The sequence below is a fragment of the Aythya marila genome (assembly GCF_965140915.1).
Source record: "Aythya marila genome assembly, chromosome: 10".
Taxonomy (NCBI): Eukaryota; Metazoa; Chordata; class Aves; order Anseriformes; family Anatidae; genus Aythya; species Aythya marila.
Window position 1 is genome coordinate 21,379,028 of NC_139051.1, and position 22,812 is coordinate 21,401,839.

General features: G+C 38.5%; 1 protein-coding gene across 1 annotated transcript in view; it reads right to left on the reverse strand.

Moving 5' to 3' along the window:
* The window catches only part of ERC2 (ELKS/RAB6-interacting/CAST family member 2), a gene marked incomplete at its 3' end in the record, with an annotated part of 410,931 nt that overhangs the window by 104,364 nt on the left and 283,755 nt on the right, over positions 1–22,812 (reverse strand). Inside the window, exon 16 of the mRNA XM_082768536.1 lies at positions 9,148–9,308. Within this exon, the coding sequence (XP_082624662.1) occupies positions 9,148–9,308 (161 nt within the window). The remainder of the gene's footprint in view (positions 1–9,147; positions 9,309–22,812) is intronic.

Sequence of the window (22,812 nt, forward strand, 5' to 3'; positions counted from 1 at the left end):
TGCACCTTATTAGCCACCAGAGAACCTAAATCTGAAAAAACAAAGCAATAGGAAATATAATTTATTTTTCCACAATACACAGAGAAGTACTTGTTTTGCTGAGAGCATGGAGAGGTTGAAGGAATGAGGAAGCACAAGGAGACAGCAGTGAATTTACTTCATAGAGCATAAGGAGTAATGGGAAGGCAGGGAAGGTTAACCATTTTTTTTCCCTTCTGCCATTAAGAAAGCTGTTTTGCTTGATTGCTTTTGATTCTGTTCTCTACTGACTTTATAAAACCTTTTTTCTTTTACCAGAAAACACTGCCATAAACATTTCTAAGCACATAGTATATTTTTATACAGTATTAAACAATAGTCCAGTAATTTAGTTTAAATGACACAAACCTTTAAATTTCTTTGGTTCTCCATTTTCATAAATGGAGAGTTTATATTAACTAAGTATTGCCCCATCAGGGAGACCTTCAGCTTATAATTCCCACCACTTTACTGAATGTCATGAGATAGGTCTCAAGCATGCAAGATTTGCTACTGGAAAAAGGAAAAAAGAGACCCATCATATTTTGAGGTCTAAAATGCAGAAACATCTGCTAGAATCATATTCAGTTGGCTGAGGTTAGGAATATGGGAGCCTGCAGTTGATCAACACTGCCCTAGGTGTCATGGAGGCCAGTGGGAATAACACTAAGAGGGTTTCAGTAGACAAGGGTGTAATTCAGTTAGCATAAAAAAAATCCATGGAACATAAGCCTAATTTTTTTTTTTTTTTTCTCCTTTCAGCCTCCTACTCCTTGCTTTTGAGCCACCTGTTCCCTGTTCTTTTGAGTATATTGTCAGAGGCAGAGGCCTTCACTTTCCCATGCTGGCTGAACTTCAAAACAAATACCATCCTATTTCATCATTTTTATCATTAGTAACTTTTAATGTACTAAAAGCACATTTAGATAGCTTTAAAACAAACCATATAGACATTTGCCAATATCAGTAATTATAGATTAGTGGTTTTTTGTTTGTTTGTTTTGTTTTGTTTTCTACAACACTGTTTTGGTAAAATGATTTTCTTGCTTTATATTGCCTTACATTAAAAAAAAAAACAAAAACAAAAACAAAAACAAAAAAACTTGTGCAATTGAAACCTGAAAAAAGCGTAATTCTTAGTAAATAGCACACACAATTTTTGTCCATGTAAATAGTTAACATACATAAACTCACCAGTAAATTAACTTCTGATAAAAATTGTAAGTTTACTCATTGGCCTGAATTTTCCAAGTCCAGACCAAAATTTTCATTCTTTAGTTTTGTACAGCTCTCTCCTTTTACCGTTATCCATATTGCACTTCATACTAAATCCTATTCCCTTCTTACTCTTATATACTATCCTTCTCACCATTGTCTGAACACTACCTCACATGAATTTAGAATACTGTGAATGAAGATATAACCACGGGTTATACTGCTTTATTTTAAGCCCTAGCACATTTATAAAGTCAAAACCAGAGTGGTTTAGTTTAAAGAGGCAGATTAAAAAAAAAAAAAAAAAAAAACACACAATTTAAAAAGACAAGCAAAATCAATAATTTTGTAGTTGTTTCTTCAAACGTCTATTTGCATGACAAAAGAAAAAATAAAAAGACTCTACTCCTGAAAGTCCTGCTAGCAGCTTGTGATGCCTGCAAACCTGAACGGCTGTGAATCCTGTCTGACTTCTAAGAGGTCCAGACCCCAGAGAGTGTAAGTATCATACCACACTCTTACAACCTGCACTTTAAAACAATCATTTTGTCAATTGTATCATCTTGTAAATACACTTATTCCCTATAGGTCAACAGAAGCTAAAGGTTATTCAAACTGTGGTCTTTATTATTTCCAGAGAGCAGTAGTTGATTTAATATAATGGGTTCTCAAAAAATGATTTAAAAACACCTGACCATTAACTATGCATACATGCATGGTCATTGTGTTACAGTACAAAGGATCAATGTGGAAGAAAAGAGCTTATACTACAGAGAGAAAATAAATATTAGGAACATAGTTCAAGAACAATAGCCGAAGAGTAAAAGGAAGTATACCTCTTGTCCATGAATTTGTCTAAGCCCTTTTTGAACCACCTGATGCCATCTGCCTTCTGGGGAAGCAAGTTCCTGAAGGTCTCCAACCAATGACCCTGTAAAGCAGGACTTCTCTCTCTTTTGAATCAATCACTGATTAACTTCAACAAGTGCCTGGTATTCCTCATTCTGGGGGATCTGTCAAACAACAGTTCCACATTCAGCCTCTGCCTGCCTTTGTGATTCCGTAAACTTCAAACATATCCTACCCCTGCACTCCCCAGAGTGAAGAGTCTTTAAGTCCCTGCTCATAAAGCAGCTGCAGGATCCCCTTGATCTCTTTACCACTCAAGTTCTGGGAAAGCTGTAGAAGAAGAAAAGCCCTAGAAAGTATTTTCGAACTTCCAACTGAAAATGTTTGCTGGAACACCACTGCCCAGCTCCATACTGCTATTCTTCTACTGAGGCAAGGTACCAGAGGGAGTAGAGAATTAATGGCAACAAAGTCAGAAATAAAAGTCTGCTACTAGAATACAGGGGTACAACTACCATCAAAGTCCCTTGCTGCTTAGCAGATGCTTCTAAACCTTAGATCATAGGAATCTAGATGATCATTTTTACAGCTACAGAGACTGAAGCTTAAATTCCTATCGTTTCTTGAGAATGTCACTCATTGAAATGTGTAATTAATCCAAAATAATTGTGAGGAAAACAGGTCAAGACTCAGACATTTTTTAGATCAGAAAATTAAGCACGTTTTCATAACCATCTATGTGTTATCCTGAATATGTTTGAACCACTCTTTCTGGTTCATATTCAGGCAATGCTTTCATGACATAAAAAGCACTACTGCTATTCCACAACAGAAAGGAGGACATCACTTTCCTGGGTGGGAAATGCATTTAAAGCGTTACTGTGCTCTCCTACTGTCTGAAGAGGACAGGAAACATGGGAGAGGCTCCAGCTTGGATACACACACAAAAAAAAAGCAGGCAAAATGCAGCCCTTCATAGCCATGTAGGCAAGAAAGCCTAAATTGATCTTACTACCTTCAACAGCAGGTGTAAATCTACCTTGAAAATAAAATATGACCTTAAGAAAAAAATGAAGAAATGACACTTGCTTCCCATGCTGATAAAATTTCAAGTATCACATACCAGATAAAATAAAATCAAAATATTTTATAGTTTAGTCTGAACCTATGACTCTCAAGTGAACAGAAATTTGGTGACACTTGTGTATTTAAAAATAGAAATATTTTGCCAAGTAAACAGTTCAATCATTCTGTTCTCACAGAGAGAAACATTTTATTGTTTTGTACCCCTTCATTGTTTACAAAAGAAAAACATCTCTTAATTTTAGTCAAGAAAGCTTCTGTTCCAGAGAACAAAGCCTTCATTTGGGTTTCTCTAATCTTTATGGTGTTTGCAAGTTGGTGTCAAAAATGTTAGTCAAGGCATGCTGTGTTACAGGTCTATGGGGTAAAAGCAGTCACAGGAGACTTTCCACCCAAGTTAGGAGACCATATTACCATTCTAACTACTTCCTATGGAAGTCACGGTTGTATCAACATCCTGCTGTTTTGTTTGTATTTAACTTGGGATATGACTCTGTACACTCTCAGCATGAATCCTACAATTAAATGAAAGCAGTCCACAGGTTACTAAAAAACAGTCTAGTGTTCTACATTCAAAATGGAACATTTTTTTGAGACAATCAACTTGCTACCAAATCACTGAACACATTTATGGTATACTATTCTAAAGTTGAAACAAGCCAAAATAATAATTCTAACAACAACAACAAAAAAGTAACCTAGTTTCTGAAAAATATTTTTTCTCCACAGCTATTTATACACTAGTCTGTTATCTAACTTATTAAGTAAAAATATGTTTTTTTAAATAATTCATGTGAGAGAAATTATCATAACTTTCTCCAAATATAGACTGTAATAGTCTAAGAAATCTGACTCCGGTATATTTGCTCAAAATTCAATTCAAAGAGTATTTTTTAGTGTCATGTATCCACTATTATTAATTTAGCCTAGAACTATCTGCAAGGTAGGTGGTGACTTATTTTAGGATAGTTCTTCAATACAACAGCATTAAAAAAAAAAAAAAAAAAAAAAAAAAGCATAAGCAAAGCAATTTTGCCGACTTTTTTTTTTTTTTTCAGTAAAAACACCTCCGTTTCTAGTGTAGGCAAGAGAAGGTTATCTATCTCCTTGCTTTTCTTACCTAAAAGAAAAAAAGAAAACACAAAAAAGACTGCACAACTAGTAACACAGAAAGCAGACAGCGTCTGTAGAGAAGCTATCCTTTTAAGTGCTTCTAAAGAGGGAGTTCCAAGCAATTTCAAAGCATAGTTCCAAACTTATATCACCTTGACAATTTCTCCCCCCTTGCTACATTATTTTCTTCATCTTTGCTGCTATGGAAGATCCCAAAAAAAAAAAAAAAGATAACTTAATGACTCTATGCAAGAAGAGACCCTACATTTTCACCAGGGATTTTCCATTTGAGTCTCAGGCTTCTGGCCTATGTACGCACTGAACAGGTGAATTGCCTACACAATGACTCCAAATGTTCCACATGTGCTGGATTTACCACTCACACAGTGACTTCAGAAGAGGTTTTGGCCATAGCTGTACCCACAGTGATGAGGAAGAAATCACTGTCCTATGGGTTACTGAACCTCTTAGACTGAAGTAGGACATAATTAGGCAAAAACTCACTGAGTTCCTTTCCCTTCCCAAGTACCAGTCTGAGATGGTAATGGATGGAAACAGTAATAGGAGAAGGTAAGGCAGGGGCATGAGCTGATTCATCCAGGTGCTGGAAGCATGTCTATGTTCCATGAACATGCCAGAGCTGCAGCTCCTGCTGTGCTTCTACACAGATGTGAAATTGCCACCTTCTACTTTGAGTAAAATTTATAGATGGAAAAGTGGGAGGATGTCTAGGGAGAACCAGATGAACGGTAAACTTCACTGTACTTCTGCTACTAATATTCCATAAAATATTTTTACTTTCTTACGAACTATGACTACCTAGTTTTGCATATTACAGTCTTCCCCTTAGGCTGTGATCTCTGACTTCCAGAATTCATTCAATGTCCCTCTTCATCCCTGTGATGTCTGCAAAAAGCTTACTTGAAGCCATTTTTATGCATCCATGGTACAATTTCCTGCACTAAAAGGGTGGAAGGGACCAGTCAGACAAAGTCACAGACAATCTTGCTTTGATTCACTTCCCTGCAACAAGTTTCCTACTTGCTCTGTGCAGCTGCTCCTAACCAGTTCCTTAAACCAAAGTGACTCAGAGTATGGTCTTGCATCCAAGATTGGCACCTAGTGGCAAATGCCAATGCTCAGTCCTTTTTTGGCAGATCAGCCGAACAACCAGCCCAGGAGGTAAAAGTGTAGTCTGGGTTCAGCACTTCTGCAAAGAGTGGCAGCTGGTAGGACTGAATGCATGGTGGAAAAAACATGTTATCCTCTTCTTCCTACAAATATTTCATCCTTGACTATACACAGGTGTTGTTAAACAAATAAAGTAAACATAAGAAAAAACAGAGATAAGCAATATTCATTTATTATTTTCAGTTGAAAAAAAAAAAAGAAGATGAACATTCTTAAACAAAGGAAGGAATGTTTAATTTTATACTGACACCGTAAGAAAATTTACTGCAAAATCTAATTTAAGAATTAAAGTTTGTTTTTTTTTGTTTATTTTTTGTTTGTTTGTTTGTTTGTTTTTGACAGCACAGCAACATTTGATTTTTGTTATTGAATTAAAGGACTAGTAGCTGGTTATTTTATTAGGAGATCTTTAATGCTGCATTTGAAGTAATCTGATTTATTCCACAATAGGGAATACATGTATATATGTATTTTTCTTCTGAAAATTCGTAGTGAATTTCAGGGCAAAGTTGCTTCCAACAAAACTGGTTTAGCAATACTCACAGGTGGCAGCATGAACTTCATCAAAGGCAAGGAGATTGCTCCACCTTTCAGACTCTTGGCAAGAATTTCATTCAGGTTGCTCTGAAAGCTTCAGTGTAGTAAGTTGATTGCTAAAGGAAATGCTCAGTAATTACAGTCAGAGCTCATAAATTAAGAATTTACTGGTCTTCAAGACAAAACATGAAGTTCATTTTTTTTGCAAATATTTGGAGGTTAAGCTTTGGAGATTACTGCTAAGTGTACCTTTTTTGTCACATGTAACTAAGTTACTGAAGGATCATTGAATGAATGCAAAACCACAAAGATATCTTCTTTTTCTAAATCTTCAATTTAAACATATTGCTAATTGAAGTGTCAAAAGTGAATTTAAGGGATTTTTAACCAAGAAAACCCCAAGTTTTTGTAACAAAGTTGGTGATTTTTATTTTAATATGTGTTAATATCCGTGTTTGCAGACAGAAGATGAAATGTATATAATGTAGAAGCAGTATTAAACTTCCTTCTATGACCATTGGCTCTCCAGGTCAAACTTTATTATCTTTCAAAGGGAAAACAATTTTCACTATTTATAAAAAGATTACCTATTCCATATAGTGAGATCCACATTCCGTAAGTAAGTATTTTTATATAAAAATACTCATCCATCTATACAGCTATCTAATTTTGTTACGGGTGGGTTTCAGAGTTTTGGAAGGATCCACCATACAGGAAAGGACCCTCTATATGAAAGCATTTTGTATGCTCTGTGGTCATGAAAGCATGTTCAACAAATATGGCACTTTTGAAACATCTGATAAAAGAAAAAACCCACCTCATAACACATTACAAGTTTTTACCTTCCAGCTCTTTGTATTATGAAATGAATAGGCTTTCCTAGAAAACTTCTCAGTAGGCTCTGTTCCTTCTTGCAGACACTCAGAAAACAAAAACATCTTGGAAAGAGTAGTTTGCATATATATATTTCTAACAACCAATTTTTAATTTCAGGCCAACTAAAACATTTCTACTGATGATAAACCTTTTTTTTTAAAAGCATCAAAATGGCTTTTGACATACTACACAACAGATTTTTTTTTAAAGAAACAATCAGTTATTAAGATATAAGCTCATTGATTTTATTTTGCTTGGAGGTAGAACAAGCATAAATTATTAAGACAATTAGGTAACATGATGGATTTGAACACATGGTGCATTTTGCTGTTAACATGAACGCATAACTTCCATTAATGTCATTATGAGTTATGCATATACTGTGCAAAAAATAAAAATAAAATATGACCATAAGAAAAATGTTTCCTCCAGGACTAAAATAGTAATATTTTTATAGACATTGGGGGTGGGCTTGGGGGGGGGGGGGGGGGTGAATCTTATATTTAGAAAGTACAATACAAATGCAAATCTTTCTCCAAACTTTAACACTTAGAAATTCTTTAGAGTAAATCTCATGTTTTCACGTATTTGCATCAAGACAGGAGGAACTTCATGTTTATCTCCTTCCATCCAACTACCTTTCCTTCAGTGTACTTATGTAGTTCCCCATTCAAAAAGACAAACCAGATAATGAATAACATTAAGCTGCTATCCACTTTTATTCTAAACTTCCTTAAATTACTGAATTTATATAGGGACATGTAATGACAACTGAAGAAATTACATAAAACTGACAACCAATTGCAGCCAGTAAATTAAAATGGATCTTGGCAATGTCAGCCAGATCGGCCTAGAACGCAGAGTTATGTTTGGAACTTGAACATAATATAAGCATAGGAAATCATCGTGAATGTTCTTAAACACACACTGCATGCCTATTTAACTGGAAGCTAGCAGCCAAGAACTGTAATCACCGAGTATTAAATACTAAAATGATAAATAAAAGTTATGGTCAATGCTGCCAATTAATAAATTATCCTAAAATAAAGTAAAAGGAAGTAAAAATGATTATGTGAATTTGTCATTATTCTCATTATTTGTGCTCTCTGTTCAGTAATATTTTGCCATGTGATTTAATATGTATTGTTTTGTTCTCAAGAAACAGTCCAATGCATTACACAGAAAATAAATGACTACTTGAAAAATGGTTGTTCTGAACATCTAGGTTATTGTAAATTGTGAATCAGTATTTACATATTAAGAAAAAGCATATAATATTCAATACATCACATAATACTGCAATGCGTATGTGTTTCCAGTTTTCTGTATAGATATACACCTCATTAAAGTCAAAAGCAGAAGTTTTTTCTAATTTTACTGGGAACACTCATGGTTACATCACAGTGTTTCTTCACCTATGTTACACAGCAGCCATTATTAAAATCTACTTTTATAAAACTGTAGAAGCATATGTGGTCATTTGCCATTTTGTATTTTTTATAGCACTATTTCTATGATTATGTACCTCCCTTTAAAATGTAAGGATAACTATAACAACTTAGCTAAAGCTAAATACTTCTTAAATGGTTTTGTTTTTCTTTTTCTCTCGCAATAAAATAGTTTGGAAATTATAACTGAGGATTTTATTTCTTGAACATTAATTATACACTTACCAACCTAGACTAGTCATAATAGCATCAGCCCTTTCTGGCAAATGCCATTTTTAAACACATTTTAGAGCCTTAATATGCTGTAATTACACATACTTTCCTTTATCACGTGTAGAAAGTTAGATTTAATTACAGGTCTATCTTCCTTTGCCAGTTCTGTACACATATACGGAAATAATGTGAACACAGATCTGTATTTGTATCTGTTGTTGTTTTTAACCCATTAAATTCAATAAACTTTGCACCACTCACAAAGTTTATAAACATCTCTCTTTGCATTTGACACTAACAGGAACTCCAACACACAATTGTCACTGAAATACAGGGACTTAAATCCTCTGTTTTTCATGGAAGTTACACTGCACTGGTATTTTACTTGCATGTAACAAAGGACAGCTTTCAAAAAAAAATCTCATATCAATTGTTAAGTAATGAAATTACTTCTAAAATTAACACTCTTGCTTTATACCTTTCAAAAGGAATTTAGGTCCTACAACTATTGGAAAACCTTATATATAGACAAAAAATAGCTGGAAAAAAAAACTCCTGAGAAAAAAAAAAAAAATCTAGAAATAGAGAAACTGAATGCACTTACTTCATTTCTAGAATTTCTTCAAGCTGTTTTCTCCGCTCTATTCTTAGGTTAGCCAGATGTGCTTCCTTCTCAGCCAAAGACTGCTGTGTTGAGGCAAGACGAGCTTTGGTAGAATCTAATTCTTGTCTAGTCTTTTCCAATGCATTCATCAGTTCTTCTACCTAAAAGAAGGAGAACTTTTTAAGCTCTATAGTAAGCTTAATGAGTAAATCTTAAATCTATGTAAATACAGAAGAAAAAAAAATCCACACACAACAGGAATTATTTTAAGTAAAAGGCTGTTCAAATCCATTCCTATTTTAAAAACTAACAAAATTAAATACAAGTAATAATAATAATAACATCGTAATAAGTAACATTTATACAAACCAGAACAAATACAAATTGCCAGAAATTTATTTAACCTGGAACACTGCCACGCAGAGACACAATTTACAAATATTTTCTGCACCATTTATATTTTTATAATTCAGGGTGTTGGTAACCCATCACAATAGTAATTTCAGAAATTTTACATGCAGATAATAGATATGTACTTTAATATAAAAACTTAGCATGGTCATCCACATATTTTTCATCAGAAAATGCACATCCTTCTGCACTGGAACAGATTGCCTATGGAAGCTGTAGACTCTCCAAATCTTGACTGAATGAAACCTAGAGAATCTGATCATACTTTGAAGTTATCCCTGCTTCGAGAAGACATTTAGATTGCATCACCTCCAGTGGTCCCTTCTAACCCAAATTATTCCCTGGTTCTGAACTTTAAATGTCTGTCATTGCTCTAATAGCAACCAAGTTACTTTCCTCATGACAACTATGAGAATCTCTGAAATATGGAATATGGGAAAGTCACGTGATCCCACTGTTTCTTTAGCATTGGTAAACATAACTGAATTTATGGTAAATTACTTGCAGGAATTCAGAAAAACTTCCTGTTTTCAGAAAACAATATTTAGAAGTAAAAAAGTGTTTGCTATGCTGTATTAAATTATTTGAAGAACAAGCTGTAGAGCAGAGACAACTACATATGTCACCTGTCTAGAAGCAGAAAAATCACAGAACCAATGGGAGAGAAATAGTTTCTGGTAAACAGGACACTTTAGTATGCTTTCCCACTACTCGTAACAAATGTTCAAATGATAGTTCTTCTTGAAGAGCTGCAAATAAACAACAGACTTCATTTACTTGTATAAGGTACAGTGATTTAAGTAATGAATACTGTATTTCCTGTGTTTTCTTTTTTTTACCTCCTTTGCCCAAATATTAACATTTTATAAATTAGCCAACACTTCAGGAAGAACATCTAAATAAAAAGAAATAGGAGAGAGGAAGAAAACTGGAACATACCCAGTTGTTCATGTTATACAAGTCATTGTAAAATGTTCATTTCTGCTGGTGTATTGAAAAGTCTAACAAAACTCAGCTGTGATCATATAATCTCTGTGTCTACAGGGAAAGTAAGATGTTTTCCCCCAAGCCGATGCTTAATTGTTGTTTGTTGTTGTTATCTAAGATCTACGAACATGCAATCAGTGTCTATAAACCACTTATTTTTGTTTCAAGCTGAACACTCGTGGCTTTGTTTGCCTCCCATATAACAAGTTCAACAACACAAAATTAATAGTATCACTTCCACGAAATGAGAGATTATAATGAGCAGAACACGCACCCTGTTTGAATATGATTTACAAATTGCTTATCCCTTCTACACAAGCTGCATCTGCATCTTTACAAACACTGTAAAAAGATCAATGGAATACTAGGACACATCTGATAACCTTCAGTGCCTAACAATTTGTATTTCATAAAAGCAGAATCAGGATTGTCAATAGTATTGAAACTTCTGATGTTAAACCTTCCGCTCAGACAGTGAACAAAGAAATATGAAGGAGTGCTATCCCATGCAGTACAGCCTGTGCAGGTGCAAAATTCCAGTAAAACAGACCCTAAAGAAAGATAAAGGTTTTAGATATCTTTGGAAAATGACAAAATATCTACTGAACTTTCACAGTATAAGAGAAAACATACTTTAGGGAAATTAAAAAAAGAAAAATGAAAAAAAAAAAAAAAGCTCAGTTCACACTTGGAAAAAGGAGAAAAACATGGGAAAATAATAATAATAATAATAGCAATAATGAAGGCAGGTTCCTGTTCAGGTTGGTAGGCGAGCGCTGTCCCTGCCCACCTCACCTTCCCATCTACCCTTATGTAACAGGTACTAGGCTCTACAACACCATAGTCAGAACAATGAAGTAGATGAAAGCCCGTCCCAGTTGGGGAGGGTACCTAAGGCAAGGCAACCTACCCTCTGCATTGCTACATTGTCTGTCAGGAAAGACAGAAGGGTTACTGTCATGGGGTACTCCCTTTTGAAAGCGACAGAGGGATATGCCAACTGGACCCAACTGACAGGGAAGACTGTTGTCTCCCTGGGGCTCAGGTGAGAGACTTAGCTGAGAAAGTCAAGCGCCTGGTATGGCCCACCGGCTACTACCCACAACTGGTCTTTCAGGCTGGTAATGATGAGGTAGCAACAAGAAGTCCAAGAGCAATCAAAAGGGACTTCAGGGTTTTGGGACGACTACTTAAAGGATCAGGGGCATGGGTTGTGTTTGCCTCTGTCCTTCCGATAGGGGAGACTGATGCTGACAAGCGGGCTCACCACATTAACACGTGGCTTCGGGACTGGTGCAACCAACAGAACTTCGGGTTTTTCAATCGCGGGAAGGTCTACATGACATCAGGCCTGCTGTCACCAGATGGGATGTGCCTCTCTCAGAGAGGGGTAAGGATTTTGGCTCAGAAGTTGGCAGGGCTGATAGATAGAGGTTTAAACTAGAGTTGAAGGGGGAAGAGGATAAAACCAGGCACGTTGGTGATGAGCTAAGGGATGGTGCGCTAGAATCAGAGGGACTGTGCGCCGGTGAGGTCCTTCGGTCAGATCCACAAGGTGCTGTGTGTAGGGAAGTGCATTTGAAGTGCTTCTACACAAACACACACAGTATGAGGAATAAAATGGATGAGCTAGAAGTCTTGGCCCAGTCTCACAGCTACATCGTCAGCATAAGTGAAACCTGGTGGGATGAGTCCTGTGGCTGGTGTGCTGCAATAGATGGTTACAGGCTCTTCAGGAGGGACAGGCAGGGTAGGCGAGGTGGCGGGATAGCAATGTATGTGAAGCATGGGCTGGACTGTGTGGAACTTCAAGTTGGGGATGGCGAAGTTGAGTGCCTCTGGGTAAGGATTAAGGGATGAACAAATAAAGGGGATGTCGTTGTGGGAATCTATTACAGACCACCTGGTCAGGACAACAATGCCGATGAATTATTCTTTGCAGAACTAGGAGATGCCTCGAGGTCAACTTCCCTTGTCCTTATGGGATATTTCAACTTGCCAGACGTCATCTGGGATCACCACACTGCTGACACGAGCAAGTCCGGGAGGTTCATAAAGCACCTAGATGATAACTTCTTGGCACAGGTGCTAAGGGAGCCAACTAGGTAAGGTGCCCTCCTTGATCCGTTGCTGGAAAACAGAAACGGTCTTGTGGGAGACGTGGCAATTGGCGGCCATCTCGGTCGTAGTGACCATGAAGTGGTTGAGTTTAGAATTTATGGTGACAGAAGGAAAACTGCCACCAAAACTTCAGCCCTGGATATGGGGAAAGCAGACTTCAGGCTGCTCAGAGAACTAGTCAACGAGGTCCCCTGGGAAGCTGCTTTGAAGGCACTGGCGTCCATCAGTGCGGGTCAATCTTTAAGCACTGCCTCCCAAAAGCACAAGATCAGGCAATTCCAAAATATCAGAAGGCAGGCAGGTGGGGCAGAAGGCTGGCCTGACTGACTAGGGATCTTCTATTGGAGCTTAGATGGAAAAAGAAAGTATGGCTGCTGGAAGAAGGGTCAGGTGACGAGGAAGGAATACAGGGATACTGTTTGTGTTTATAGGGAGAAAATTTGTGGGGTCAAAGCCCAACTAGAGTTGAAGCTAGCCATGTCTGTGGGAGACAACAAAACAGGTTTTTTTAGATATGTTAACAGAAAAAAGGAGAACCAAAAAAAAAAACATAGGTCCGATACTTGACGGGGAAGGTCTCCTCACAGACAATGACATCGGAAAAGCATTTAATGCCTTCTTCACCTCTGTCTTCAATGCTGATGATGGGCTTCAGGACCCAGGGTGCCCTGAGCTGGAGGACCATAATGGTGGGAAAGACAAACTCCCAATCAACTGTGAACGTGTGAGGGAATTGCTGCTCCACATGGATCCATACAAGTCCATGGGTCCAGATGGGGTTCACCCCAGGGTGCTTAAAGAGCTGGCTGATGTCATCACGGGACCTCTCTCAATTATTTTTCAATGATCTTGGGAATCTGGAGAGGTCTCAGTAGACTGGAAGATGGCGAATGTGCCAGTTTTCAAGAAGGGTAAGAAAGAAGACCCTAGCAATTACAGGCCTGTCAGTCTCACGTCAGTGCCTGGTAAAATTATGGAGAAGATGATCCTTGAAGTTACTGAAGCGCACCTGGGGGACAAAGCAGTCATTGGTCCCAGCCAACATGGGTTCATGAGGGGTAGGTCCTGCCTAACAAATTTGATTTCCTTTTATGATAAGATCACCCATCTAGTTGACCAAGGGAAACCAGCTGATGTGATCTTTTTGGACTTCAGCAAGGCTTTTGACACAGTTTCCCATAGGATCCTACCGGACAAAATGTCCAGCATACAACTTAACAAAAACATCATATGATGGGTGAGCAATTGGCTGACGGGCAGGGCTCAAAGGCCTGTGGTTAATGGGGCCACATCTGGCTGGCGGATGGTCACTAGTGGGGTCCCTCAAGGCTCCATTTTAGGGCCAGTCCTCTTCAATGTCTTTATAAATGATTTGGATGTAGGACTAGAAAGTGTTCTGAGCAAATTTGCCAACGACACCAAACTTGGAGGAGTTGTGGACTCAGATGAGGGTGGAAAGGCCTTGCAGAGAGATCTGGACAGACTGGAGAGCTGGGCGATCACCAACCACATGAAGTTTAACAAAGGCAAGTGCCAGGTCCTGCACGTGGAACAGGGCAACTCTGGCTATACGTACAGACTGGGTGATGAGATGCTGGAGAGCAGCCCCGCAGAGAGGGATCTGGGGGTTGTGGTTGACAGCAAGTTGAATATGAGCCTGCAGTGTGCCCTGGCAGCTAGGAGGGCCAACCGTATCCTGGGGTGCATCAAGCACGGCATCGCTACTCAGTCGAGGAAGGTGATTGCTCTGCGCTGGTGCGGCCTCACTTCGAGTACTGTGTGCAGTTCTGGGCACCACAGTACAAGAAGGATGTTAAACTGTTGGAGAGTGTCCAGAGGAGGGCAACAAAGACCGTGAAGGGCCTAGAGAGGAAGACTTATGAGAAGCAGCTGCGGGCACTGGGCCTGTTCAGCCTGGAGGAGGCTGAGGGGGGACCTCATCACAGTTGACAACTTCCTTGCGAAGGGGAGCAGAGAGGCAGATGACCTGTTCTCTGTAAACACCAGTGATAGGACCCACAGGAAGGGTGTTAAGCAGAGGCAGGGGAAGTTTAGGCTAGACATCAGGAAGGGGTTCTTCACCGAGAGGGTGGTTGCACACTGGAACAGGCTCCTCAGGGAAGTAGTCACTGCACCAAGCCTGTCTGAATTTAAGAAGTGATTGGACTGTGCACTTAGTCACATGGTCTAAACTTTTGGGCAGACCTGCGTGGTGCCAGGATTTGGACTTGATGATCCTTATGGGTCCCTTCCAACTCAGGATATTCTATGATTCTATGAATAATAAAAAACAGCAGATAGAAATTTCTTAAAAATATATTCAGTTTATAGTATATAATAACTGATACTTCATTTCCTATTTTAGTACAGGAACACAAATCAGTACTGTCTCCAAGAAGGATAAGTCTCAACTACTAATAGTGTTATCCGTGTGGTTTTTAAAACACGCAGTTTCTGCTGAACTTATCATTGCTTATCTGCTGCTCCAGGCTGATAGTTAATTTTGGGTAGCATACAGTAACGGAGGTGAGTAACAGTAGTGAGGATTCAAAACTGCAAAGTCATTGATTCATATAGCTTCAAGACAGTGCCTTTAAACACCAAGTCAGTCTACACTTGGAGATGCAAGTGTAAAATGGCAAAACAGTACCAGTTCCATATCTCTAGTACAACTGCCCTCCTTTTCTTACAGATTCAGCTGAGTTTATTCTTCAACCTGTTGACTGACTGAATGTTCACCTAATTTCTGATATATCACACCAGCTGTATTTTAAAATATTTAAGGAAATTAAAGACTTCAGAAAAACAAAGCTGTGGATTTGTTTATGTATACTAATAACATACTCATACATTACCAGAGAAAAGAGATCAAAGTTTGAAAGAAAAAAAATAAATTAAAATAGAAATATGAAAACGTTTTCAAACCACAAATCATTAACACATGAAGACTTGAAAGTTATACTTCCATTTACACTTTCAACACAGTATTTGCCAGCTAGTTCTTCCTCCAGTTTTTGAATATGAACCAATTTCTGAGACGTGTTTTCTTAGCTTGCTGTCTCACCAAAATCTAGATTAGAATTGAAATGGCAGATATTTGTAGAAGAAAATGATTTTTCAATTTTTTCTTTAAACAGGTATTTTATTATGAAAACAAAATATGTGTCGATGTAGTACACACAATCATCTTCATATAATTATACAGCTATAGCACATACCACAATGGATAATTAAACACCGATGGTAGTTTTATCTAGATATAAAAGTCTAGGTGGAAAAAAAAAAAAGGCAGTGTAAAACAAACCAAATTCTTAATGTAAGCACATATTTTCTTCTTTGATAATATTAAGGGTGAACATTGATTTACAAAATCACAGAATCACAGAATTTCTAGGTTGGAAGAGACCTCAAGATCATCAAGTCCAACCTCTGACCTAACACTAACAGTCCCCACTAAACCATATCCCTAAGCTCTACATCTAAACGTCTTTTAAAGACCTCCAGGGATGGTGACTCCACCACTTCCCTGGGCAGCCCATTCCAATGCCTAAACTGAACTTCTTTCGGTAAAGAAGTTCTTCCTAAGATCCAACCTAAAACTCCCCTGGCGCAACTTTAGCCCATTCCCCCTCGTCCTGTCACCAGGCACGTGGGGGAACAGACCAACCCCCACCTCGCTACAGCCTCCTTTAAGGTACCTGTAGAGAGCAATAAGGTTGCCCCTGAGCCTCCTTTTCTCCAGGCTGAACAAGCCCAGTTCCCTCAGCCACTCCTCGTAGGACTTGTTCTCCAGACCCCTCACCAGCTTCGTTGCCCTTCTCTGGACTCGCTCAAGCACCTCCATGTCCTTCTTGTAGTGAGGGGCCCAAAACTGAACACAGTACTCAAGGTGTGGCCTCACCAGAGCCAAGTACAGGGGGACAATCGCTTCCCTAGCCCTGCTGGTCACACTGTTTCTTATACAAGCCAGGATGCTGTTGGCCACCTGAGCACACTGCTGGCTCATATTCAGCCAACTATCCACCAATACTCCTAGGCCCTTCTCCGCCAGACAGCTTTCCAAGCATTCCTCTCCCAGTCTGTAGCTCTGCTTGGGGTTATTGCGCCCCAGGTGCAGGACCCAGCACTTGGCCTTGTTGAACTTCATGCAGTTGACCTCAGCCCATCGGTGCAGCCTGTCCAGATCCTCCTGCAGAGCCTTCCTACCCTCGAGCAGATTGACACACGCACCTAACTTGGTGTCATCTGCGAACTTACTGAGGGTGCACTCAATGCCCTCGTCCAGATCATCGATGAAGATATTAAAGAGGACCGGCCCCAGCACCGAGCCCTGGGGAACACCACTAGTGACCGGCATCCAACTGGACTTGACTCCATTCACCACAACTCTTTGGGCGCGGCTATCCAGCCAGTTTTTAACCCAACGAAGTGTACACCAGTCCAAGCCAAGAGCAGCCAGTTTCTTGAGGAGAATGCTGTGGGAAATGGTGTCAAAAGCCTTGCTGAAGTCAAGGTAGACCATATCCACAGCCTTTCCCACATCCACCCAGCACGTCACTTTGTCATAGAAGGAGATCAGGTTCATCAAGCAGGACCTGCCTTCCATAAACCCATAAAGAGATTTACTATCTCTTCATACGACTTGGAGGAACAGAGACGAATCCAGTACTACAAGGGTAAAATTTTAGCGTTCTGACCTATGGCAAAGTGCTTCTTTCTAGTGAATTTAGTTGCACTGCATCTACAAAATTATGTGCACCCATGAATCCTTTCCTCTCCAAAATGCCTCCAGAATTGTTTTTTCTGCTTGTTTTGGTTTCTCCACTGTCCAGATATTGAACCGAGTCCCCTGTTGATGTATCAGTTTCACATATTAACATACTTTTCTCAACGTTGTCTGAGAGATCAAGATAAACTGTATCGGTTACTATATTTGTTACCTGTATTACCTCATCCAGGCATTTTGCTTCAAAATTAAGGCATCTATTCTACCTAAATTAACACACAGGCCTCCTTACGACGTTTATTTCTACGAAAGTACAGAAAAGCGTCTCAGCTTAATTGCTGTGGATCAGCACCATGTTCCAGATGCACACAGCATCTCCAAGACCTTCAGGTGTTGCTGTCCCCAGGCGGCCCTGCTGGTGGTGCCCTTCTGCAGCATCTGTCTCTGCCTTGCAGCAAGACCTTTCGGGCAGCTGTCAGGAACACCTCCGACCTCCTGTCGGGCTGCTCCTCACCCAGCCGGCCTGAGAGCCTGCTCATTTTTCCCCACCGTATCTGATAGTTTAACTGCTTCTGGGCACAAACCTTGTCATTTTAGATATCAGCTTAAGAACAAATAAGAATTCATGTTTTAAAAGAGTTTACTGTGAGAGCCTTGATGAATACAAAGTTCTTCGCTATTGAATGCTCTATGCCCTGAATAAAATTGTAGGGATTTTTTATTATTTTTTAATTATTATTATTATTTTTTGTGCAAGACAATGGCTTCTTTTTATCCTTTGCACTTTCAAATAAAAGCCATTTTACTTTCAGAAAGCTTGACATCAGCACCTCAAGGGTTTTAATAAAATCAGTACCATAATTTGTTTACATTTCAGAATGGCAGAAAACCAGCAAACCAAACTATTACAATTCTTTCTTAATTTTGAGTCTATTTTAAATGAACGCTTTCTACTTCTTCTGCAGTTTCACATCTTCAAGTCCCATCAGTACACACTAAGATCACTTTCACACCAAGATAGTAAAAGAAAAAGAAATTAACGTGGCTAAAGTATACATCTGCATTACCAGATTCTGTAAATTAAAGAAGGTTAGAGTTCAAATGAATGACAGTTTATTAAAAATGCCTTGGAGCATTCTTAATTCCAGATTGGATTCAGCTCAGCACAACTCATGTTAACATAATACTGTTCCAGTTTGTGGGAATAAGGAGGGGGAGGGACAACTGCATGTTTTCTCAGTTCAAGTATAGTGTATTTCTGCAGAATGACAAAAAGTTGTCAGCTTGGCAGCAATCAAGGTTAGCATTGTTAGCATTAGGACCTTCAAAAGGTGGGCACTTCATTTTAACAATTATATTAGTTACAAATACAGGAGTTTGGGATTTCCCTTACTGATTTGTTCACGTATCAATAGCTATACAAATCTGGATGCCTACTTTAATTTAAAACCTAACCTCATGTTAGCACACATTGATTATTTATTAATTTTACAGAGTAAAATTCACATTCGTATCTCCTACTATTTAGTTCTAGCTTCATCACTTTTCTTTAATGCAACAATATTAACTATTATGGATAATTAAGAAAAAAAAAAAGTAACGAATTCATCCAGTATGAATTTATGTGAGTTCCATTTTTATAATAAGAATTCAGTGAAAAAAAAAAAAAAAAGGAAAAAAAAAAAAAAAAGATGTTTTCAAAGGTCCTTCCTTTTTCCATTTGCTAAGGAAATGCCTTATGATTTTTTTTTCCTCTAAGTTACCCACTGTATAAACTTCAGTTATCTCTAGTTCTGCTAGTTCTGTGAAGATTAATATTTTTTTTCTTCTTCATGATTAAACATGAGATTGAAAAAAAAAAAAAAAAAAAAAAGGTTTAGATTAGAGTTTAGATTAGATTCCTTAAAGTTTCTTTCATACGAAATTATTCTGTCACTGAACTTAAAGGAAATAGGTAACATGGTAATATAGTCACAGTGATGTGGGAAAACAGATAAAAACCTGGATTTGTACACATAAGTAGCTACGTACCAGCTCTTGTGACTCAGGCAGTGGACTTCAGCTTTTTGCACGAATGGCTTGCCTGTGCTTCACATAGTGAAGGATGTGTGCTAGCCATCCTGCTCAGAACCTCTCTATTTCATGGCCAACTCAATTGCAGACACATAGATCCAATACAAGTCATGTGGACTTGCTGCTCTTGTCCTGCTATGTGGTTTGAAAATACCTTGTTTCTTTGTGTTCCTAATCAGAATTTCTCCAGTGTACAACAGTCTAACTAGTTTCATTACAAAGGTGCTTTTTCACAACAGACATAATTAAGTGTCATGCAGTTTTGCAAGACGTGGAAATAAGTTCTCTATCATGTTCCCTTCTGCTTTCTTCTCTTCCCATTTGTTATCCATAGTGAAATTCCTTACCTCAGACTTTTTCTATCACAGTTTTTAAACCCAGAAAACAGGTCTAACAAAAACAATATAGTTAGGGAGACTGATGTTCCTGAACTTTTTCTTTCAAATCAAGAAATAAGTCACATATTGGAGTCTCACAATTTTGGATATTGACAGAAAAGAAGAAAGAAATCATACTCATGAAAAAAAACATTTTGATGAAGGATTTGACAGGAAAGTAAGTACAAGTTTTATGAAATTTAGGATAATAGTTCATTTTCATTCCCTGTTTTTTGTTTTGTTTTTATCATAAGTAGAGTCCTATGCAGTGGGAGTATGACAAATTACCGGATGTGCTGAAAAAGCAAACCTCTTTATATGCTTTGCCATCTCCATAGGAACAGAATAGCAAAATTATCAAGTGGGATGCCATGCTGCCATATTTGAAATCAGAATCTTACTGAGATTACTACATAAAGTAGCATTTAAAATACTTTAATCCTTTTGCTAAATCCAATGTTAACAATATATGAGGCTTACTTTTCTGAGATAAGGAAGAGACAGTATAGAAAAATTTCTCACCTAGACTTGGTAGGGACCACAGTCAGGGGAAGAAGGTACCTTAGTTCTCTTAGTTTTTCTTTACTGGCAGTCCCATGGTGGCTATCAGTCATGTTCACTGATATCAGTGCAGAACTATGATAGAGATATATTTCCACCCCTGCATAAAATATTCTAGAATTAAGTGGATTCCCCTAGATTAAAAGAAATACATATCCTAAGTAAAAAAAAAAAAAAAATTAATAGTGTTGCAGTCTTTACTATGTTAATGTGAGATTCTGCAAGACAGTTCTGGGATATGTATTGAAATGATTAACTTTCTTGATACTGCCAGTAAGAACGTCCATCATTTCTTATTCTAAACATCATTAGTTTTTTATTCTAAACCTCAGTTGTTCACAAGGACCATGTAGGATAACAATATATTTCTTGGATTCATTATCTGATCTTCTGATTAAGATAATGATTTCACCATTATGATTTCAACATAATGATTTTCACCATTTCAATTAGGAAAAAAAAAATAAAACATAAAATATTTTGAAAATATTTGTGATTATCAGATAAATATAATATCAATTATAAGAGATGAATATTAAAAAAAAAAAAAAAAACATAACCAAAAGCAAAGAGAATTGTATATACATATAATTGCATATATATTATTTAAATTAATGTTATTTATACCATCATTTTCATTTGATTTAATCTTTGTGCTCTAGTGTTATGTTTCTTCAAGTGCAACCACAGCAGCAAAATGTGAATGTGACCTCCTGCAGAACTGAAAAGAATGGGCAAAGTTGCAGGATACCCCTTGCAGATGAGGCTGGAACAATGTATCCCAAATGAGAGGTTCTCCATTAGTAGCAAAATACAATTATATGCTGGAGTAGTTACTATAACATTCAGATTTTGCTACACTATGTAATCAGAAGTAAACCCCACACCATGTCAATAAAGATACAGTATCCAAAGTGCTGCATGAATCAGTCAAAAAATGTTCTTTGTACAACATAAACTTCACACTGACAAGGCCTAACTCACCATCAGCCTCATTCAACTTTAGAAGTCATCCAGACATGCGCTGTAATGGAAACAAGACCAGGCACCTGAGCAATTGTGCAACTCCATTTCTTACAAAAACAGGAGCATCTTTTTGATTTGAAAAACAGTATCATACAATATCCCAAATTGGAAGGGACCCATAAGGATAACTGAGTCCAACTCCAATACCACACAGGTCTACCCAAAAATTCAGAACACATGATTAACAGCACAGGCCAAATGCTTCTTAAACTCCAACAGGCTTGGTACTCTGACTATGCCCCCCAGGAGCCTGTTCCAGTGCATGACAACCCTCTCAGTTGTCGTGGTTTAACCCGGCCGGCAGCTAAACACCACGCAGCCGTTCACTCACCCTCCCCCTCCCTCTCTGGGACAGGGGAGAGAAATGGAAAGTGAAGCCTGTGAGTTGAGATAAATACAGTTTAATAAGACAGGAAAATAATAATCATAATCATAATACAATTATGATAATAGTACTACTACTAATAATATGTACAAACAAGTGATGCACAATGCAATTGCTCACCACCCGCTGACTGATGCCCAGCCTAACCCCGAGCAGTCCGGCCCCCTCCCCCGGCTAGCCACTCCTATATATTGTTTAGCATGACGTCAGATGGTATGGAATACTCCTTTGGCTAGTTTGGGTCACCTGTCCTGGGTCTGTCCCCTCCCAGCTCTTATTGCACCCCCAGCCTGCCTGTTGGCAGGACAGAGCAAAAGGCTGAGATGTCCTTGGCTTGGTATAAGCACTGCTCTGCAACAATTAAAACATCGGGGTGTTATCAGCACTCTTCTCATCCCAAGCCAAAACACAGCATTCCACCAGCTATTAGGAAGAAAATCAACTCTATTCTAACTGAAACCAGGACATCAGTGAAGAGCCTCTTCCTGATATCCAGCCTGAACCTCTCCTGTTGCAGCTTGACACCATTCCCTCAGGTCTTATCGCTGGTCACTAAAGAGAACAGATTAGTGCCTGCCCCTCTGCTCCCCCTTGTGAGGAAGCTGTAGCCTGTGATGAGGGCACCCCTCAGCCTCTTCTCCAGGCTGAACAGGCCGAGTGACCTCAGCTGCTCCTCATACATCCTCCCCTCTAGGCCCTTGACCATTTTTTGTGCCCTTCTCTGGACACTCTCTAATAGTTTCACATCCTTTTTGTACTGTGGTGCCCAGAACTGCACACAGTACTCAAGGTGAGGCCACACCACTGCAGAGTAGAGTGGGACAATCGCTTCCCTTGACCAACTAGCAATGCTCTGCTTGATACACCCCAGGATATGGTTGGCCCTCCTGGCTGCCAGGGCACACTGCTGGCTCATATTCATATTTCATGGGCATATCTAACTAGTTTCTTCTCTCTCACCAAGCTTCATTTGAACAATTCTGTTTTAAATGGCTGGT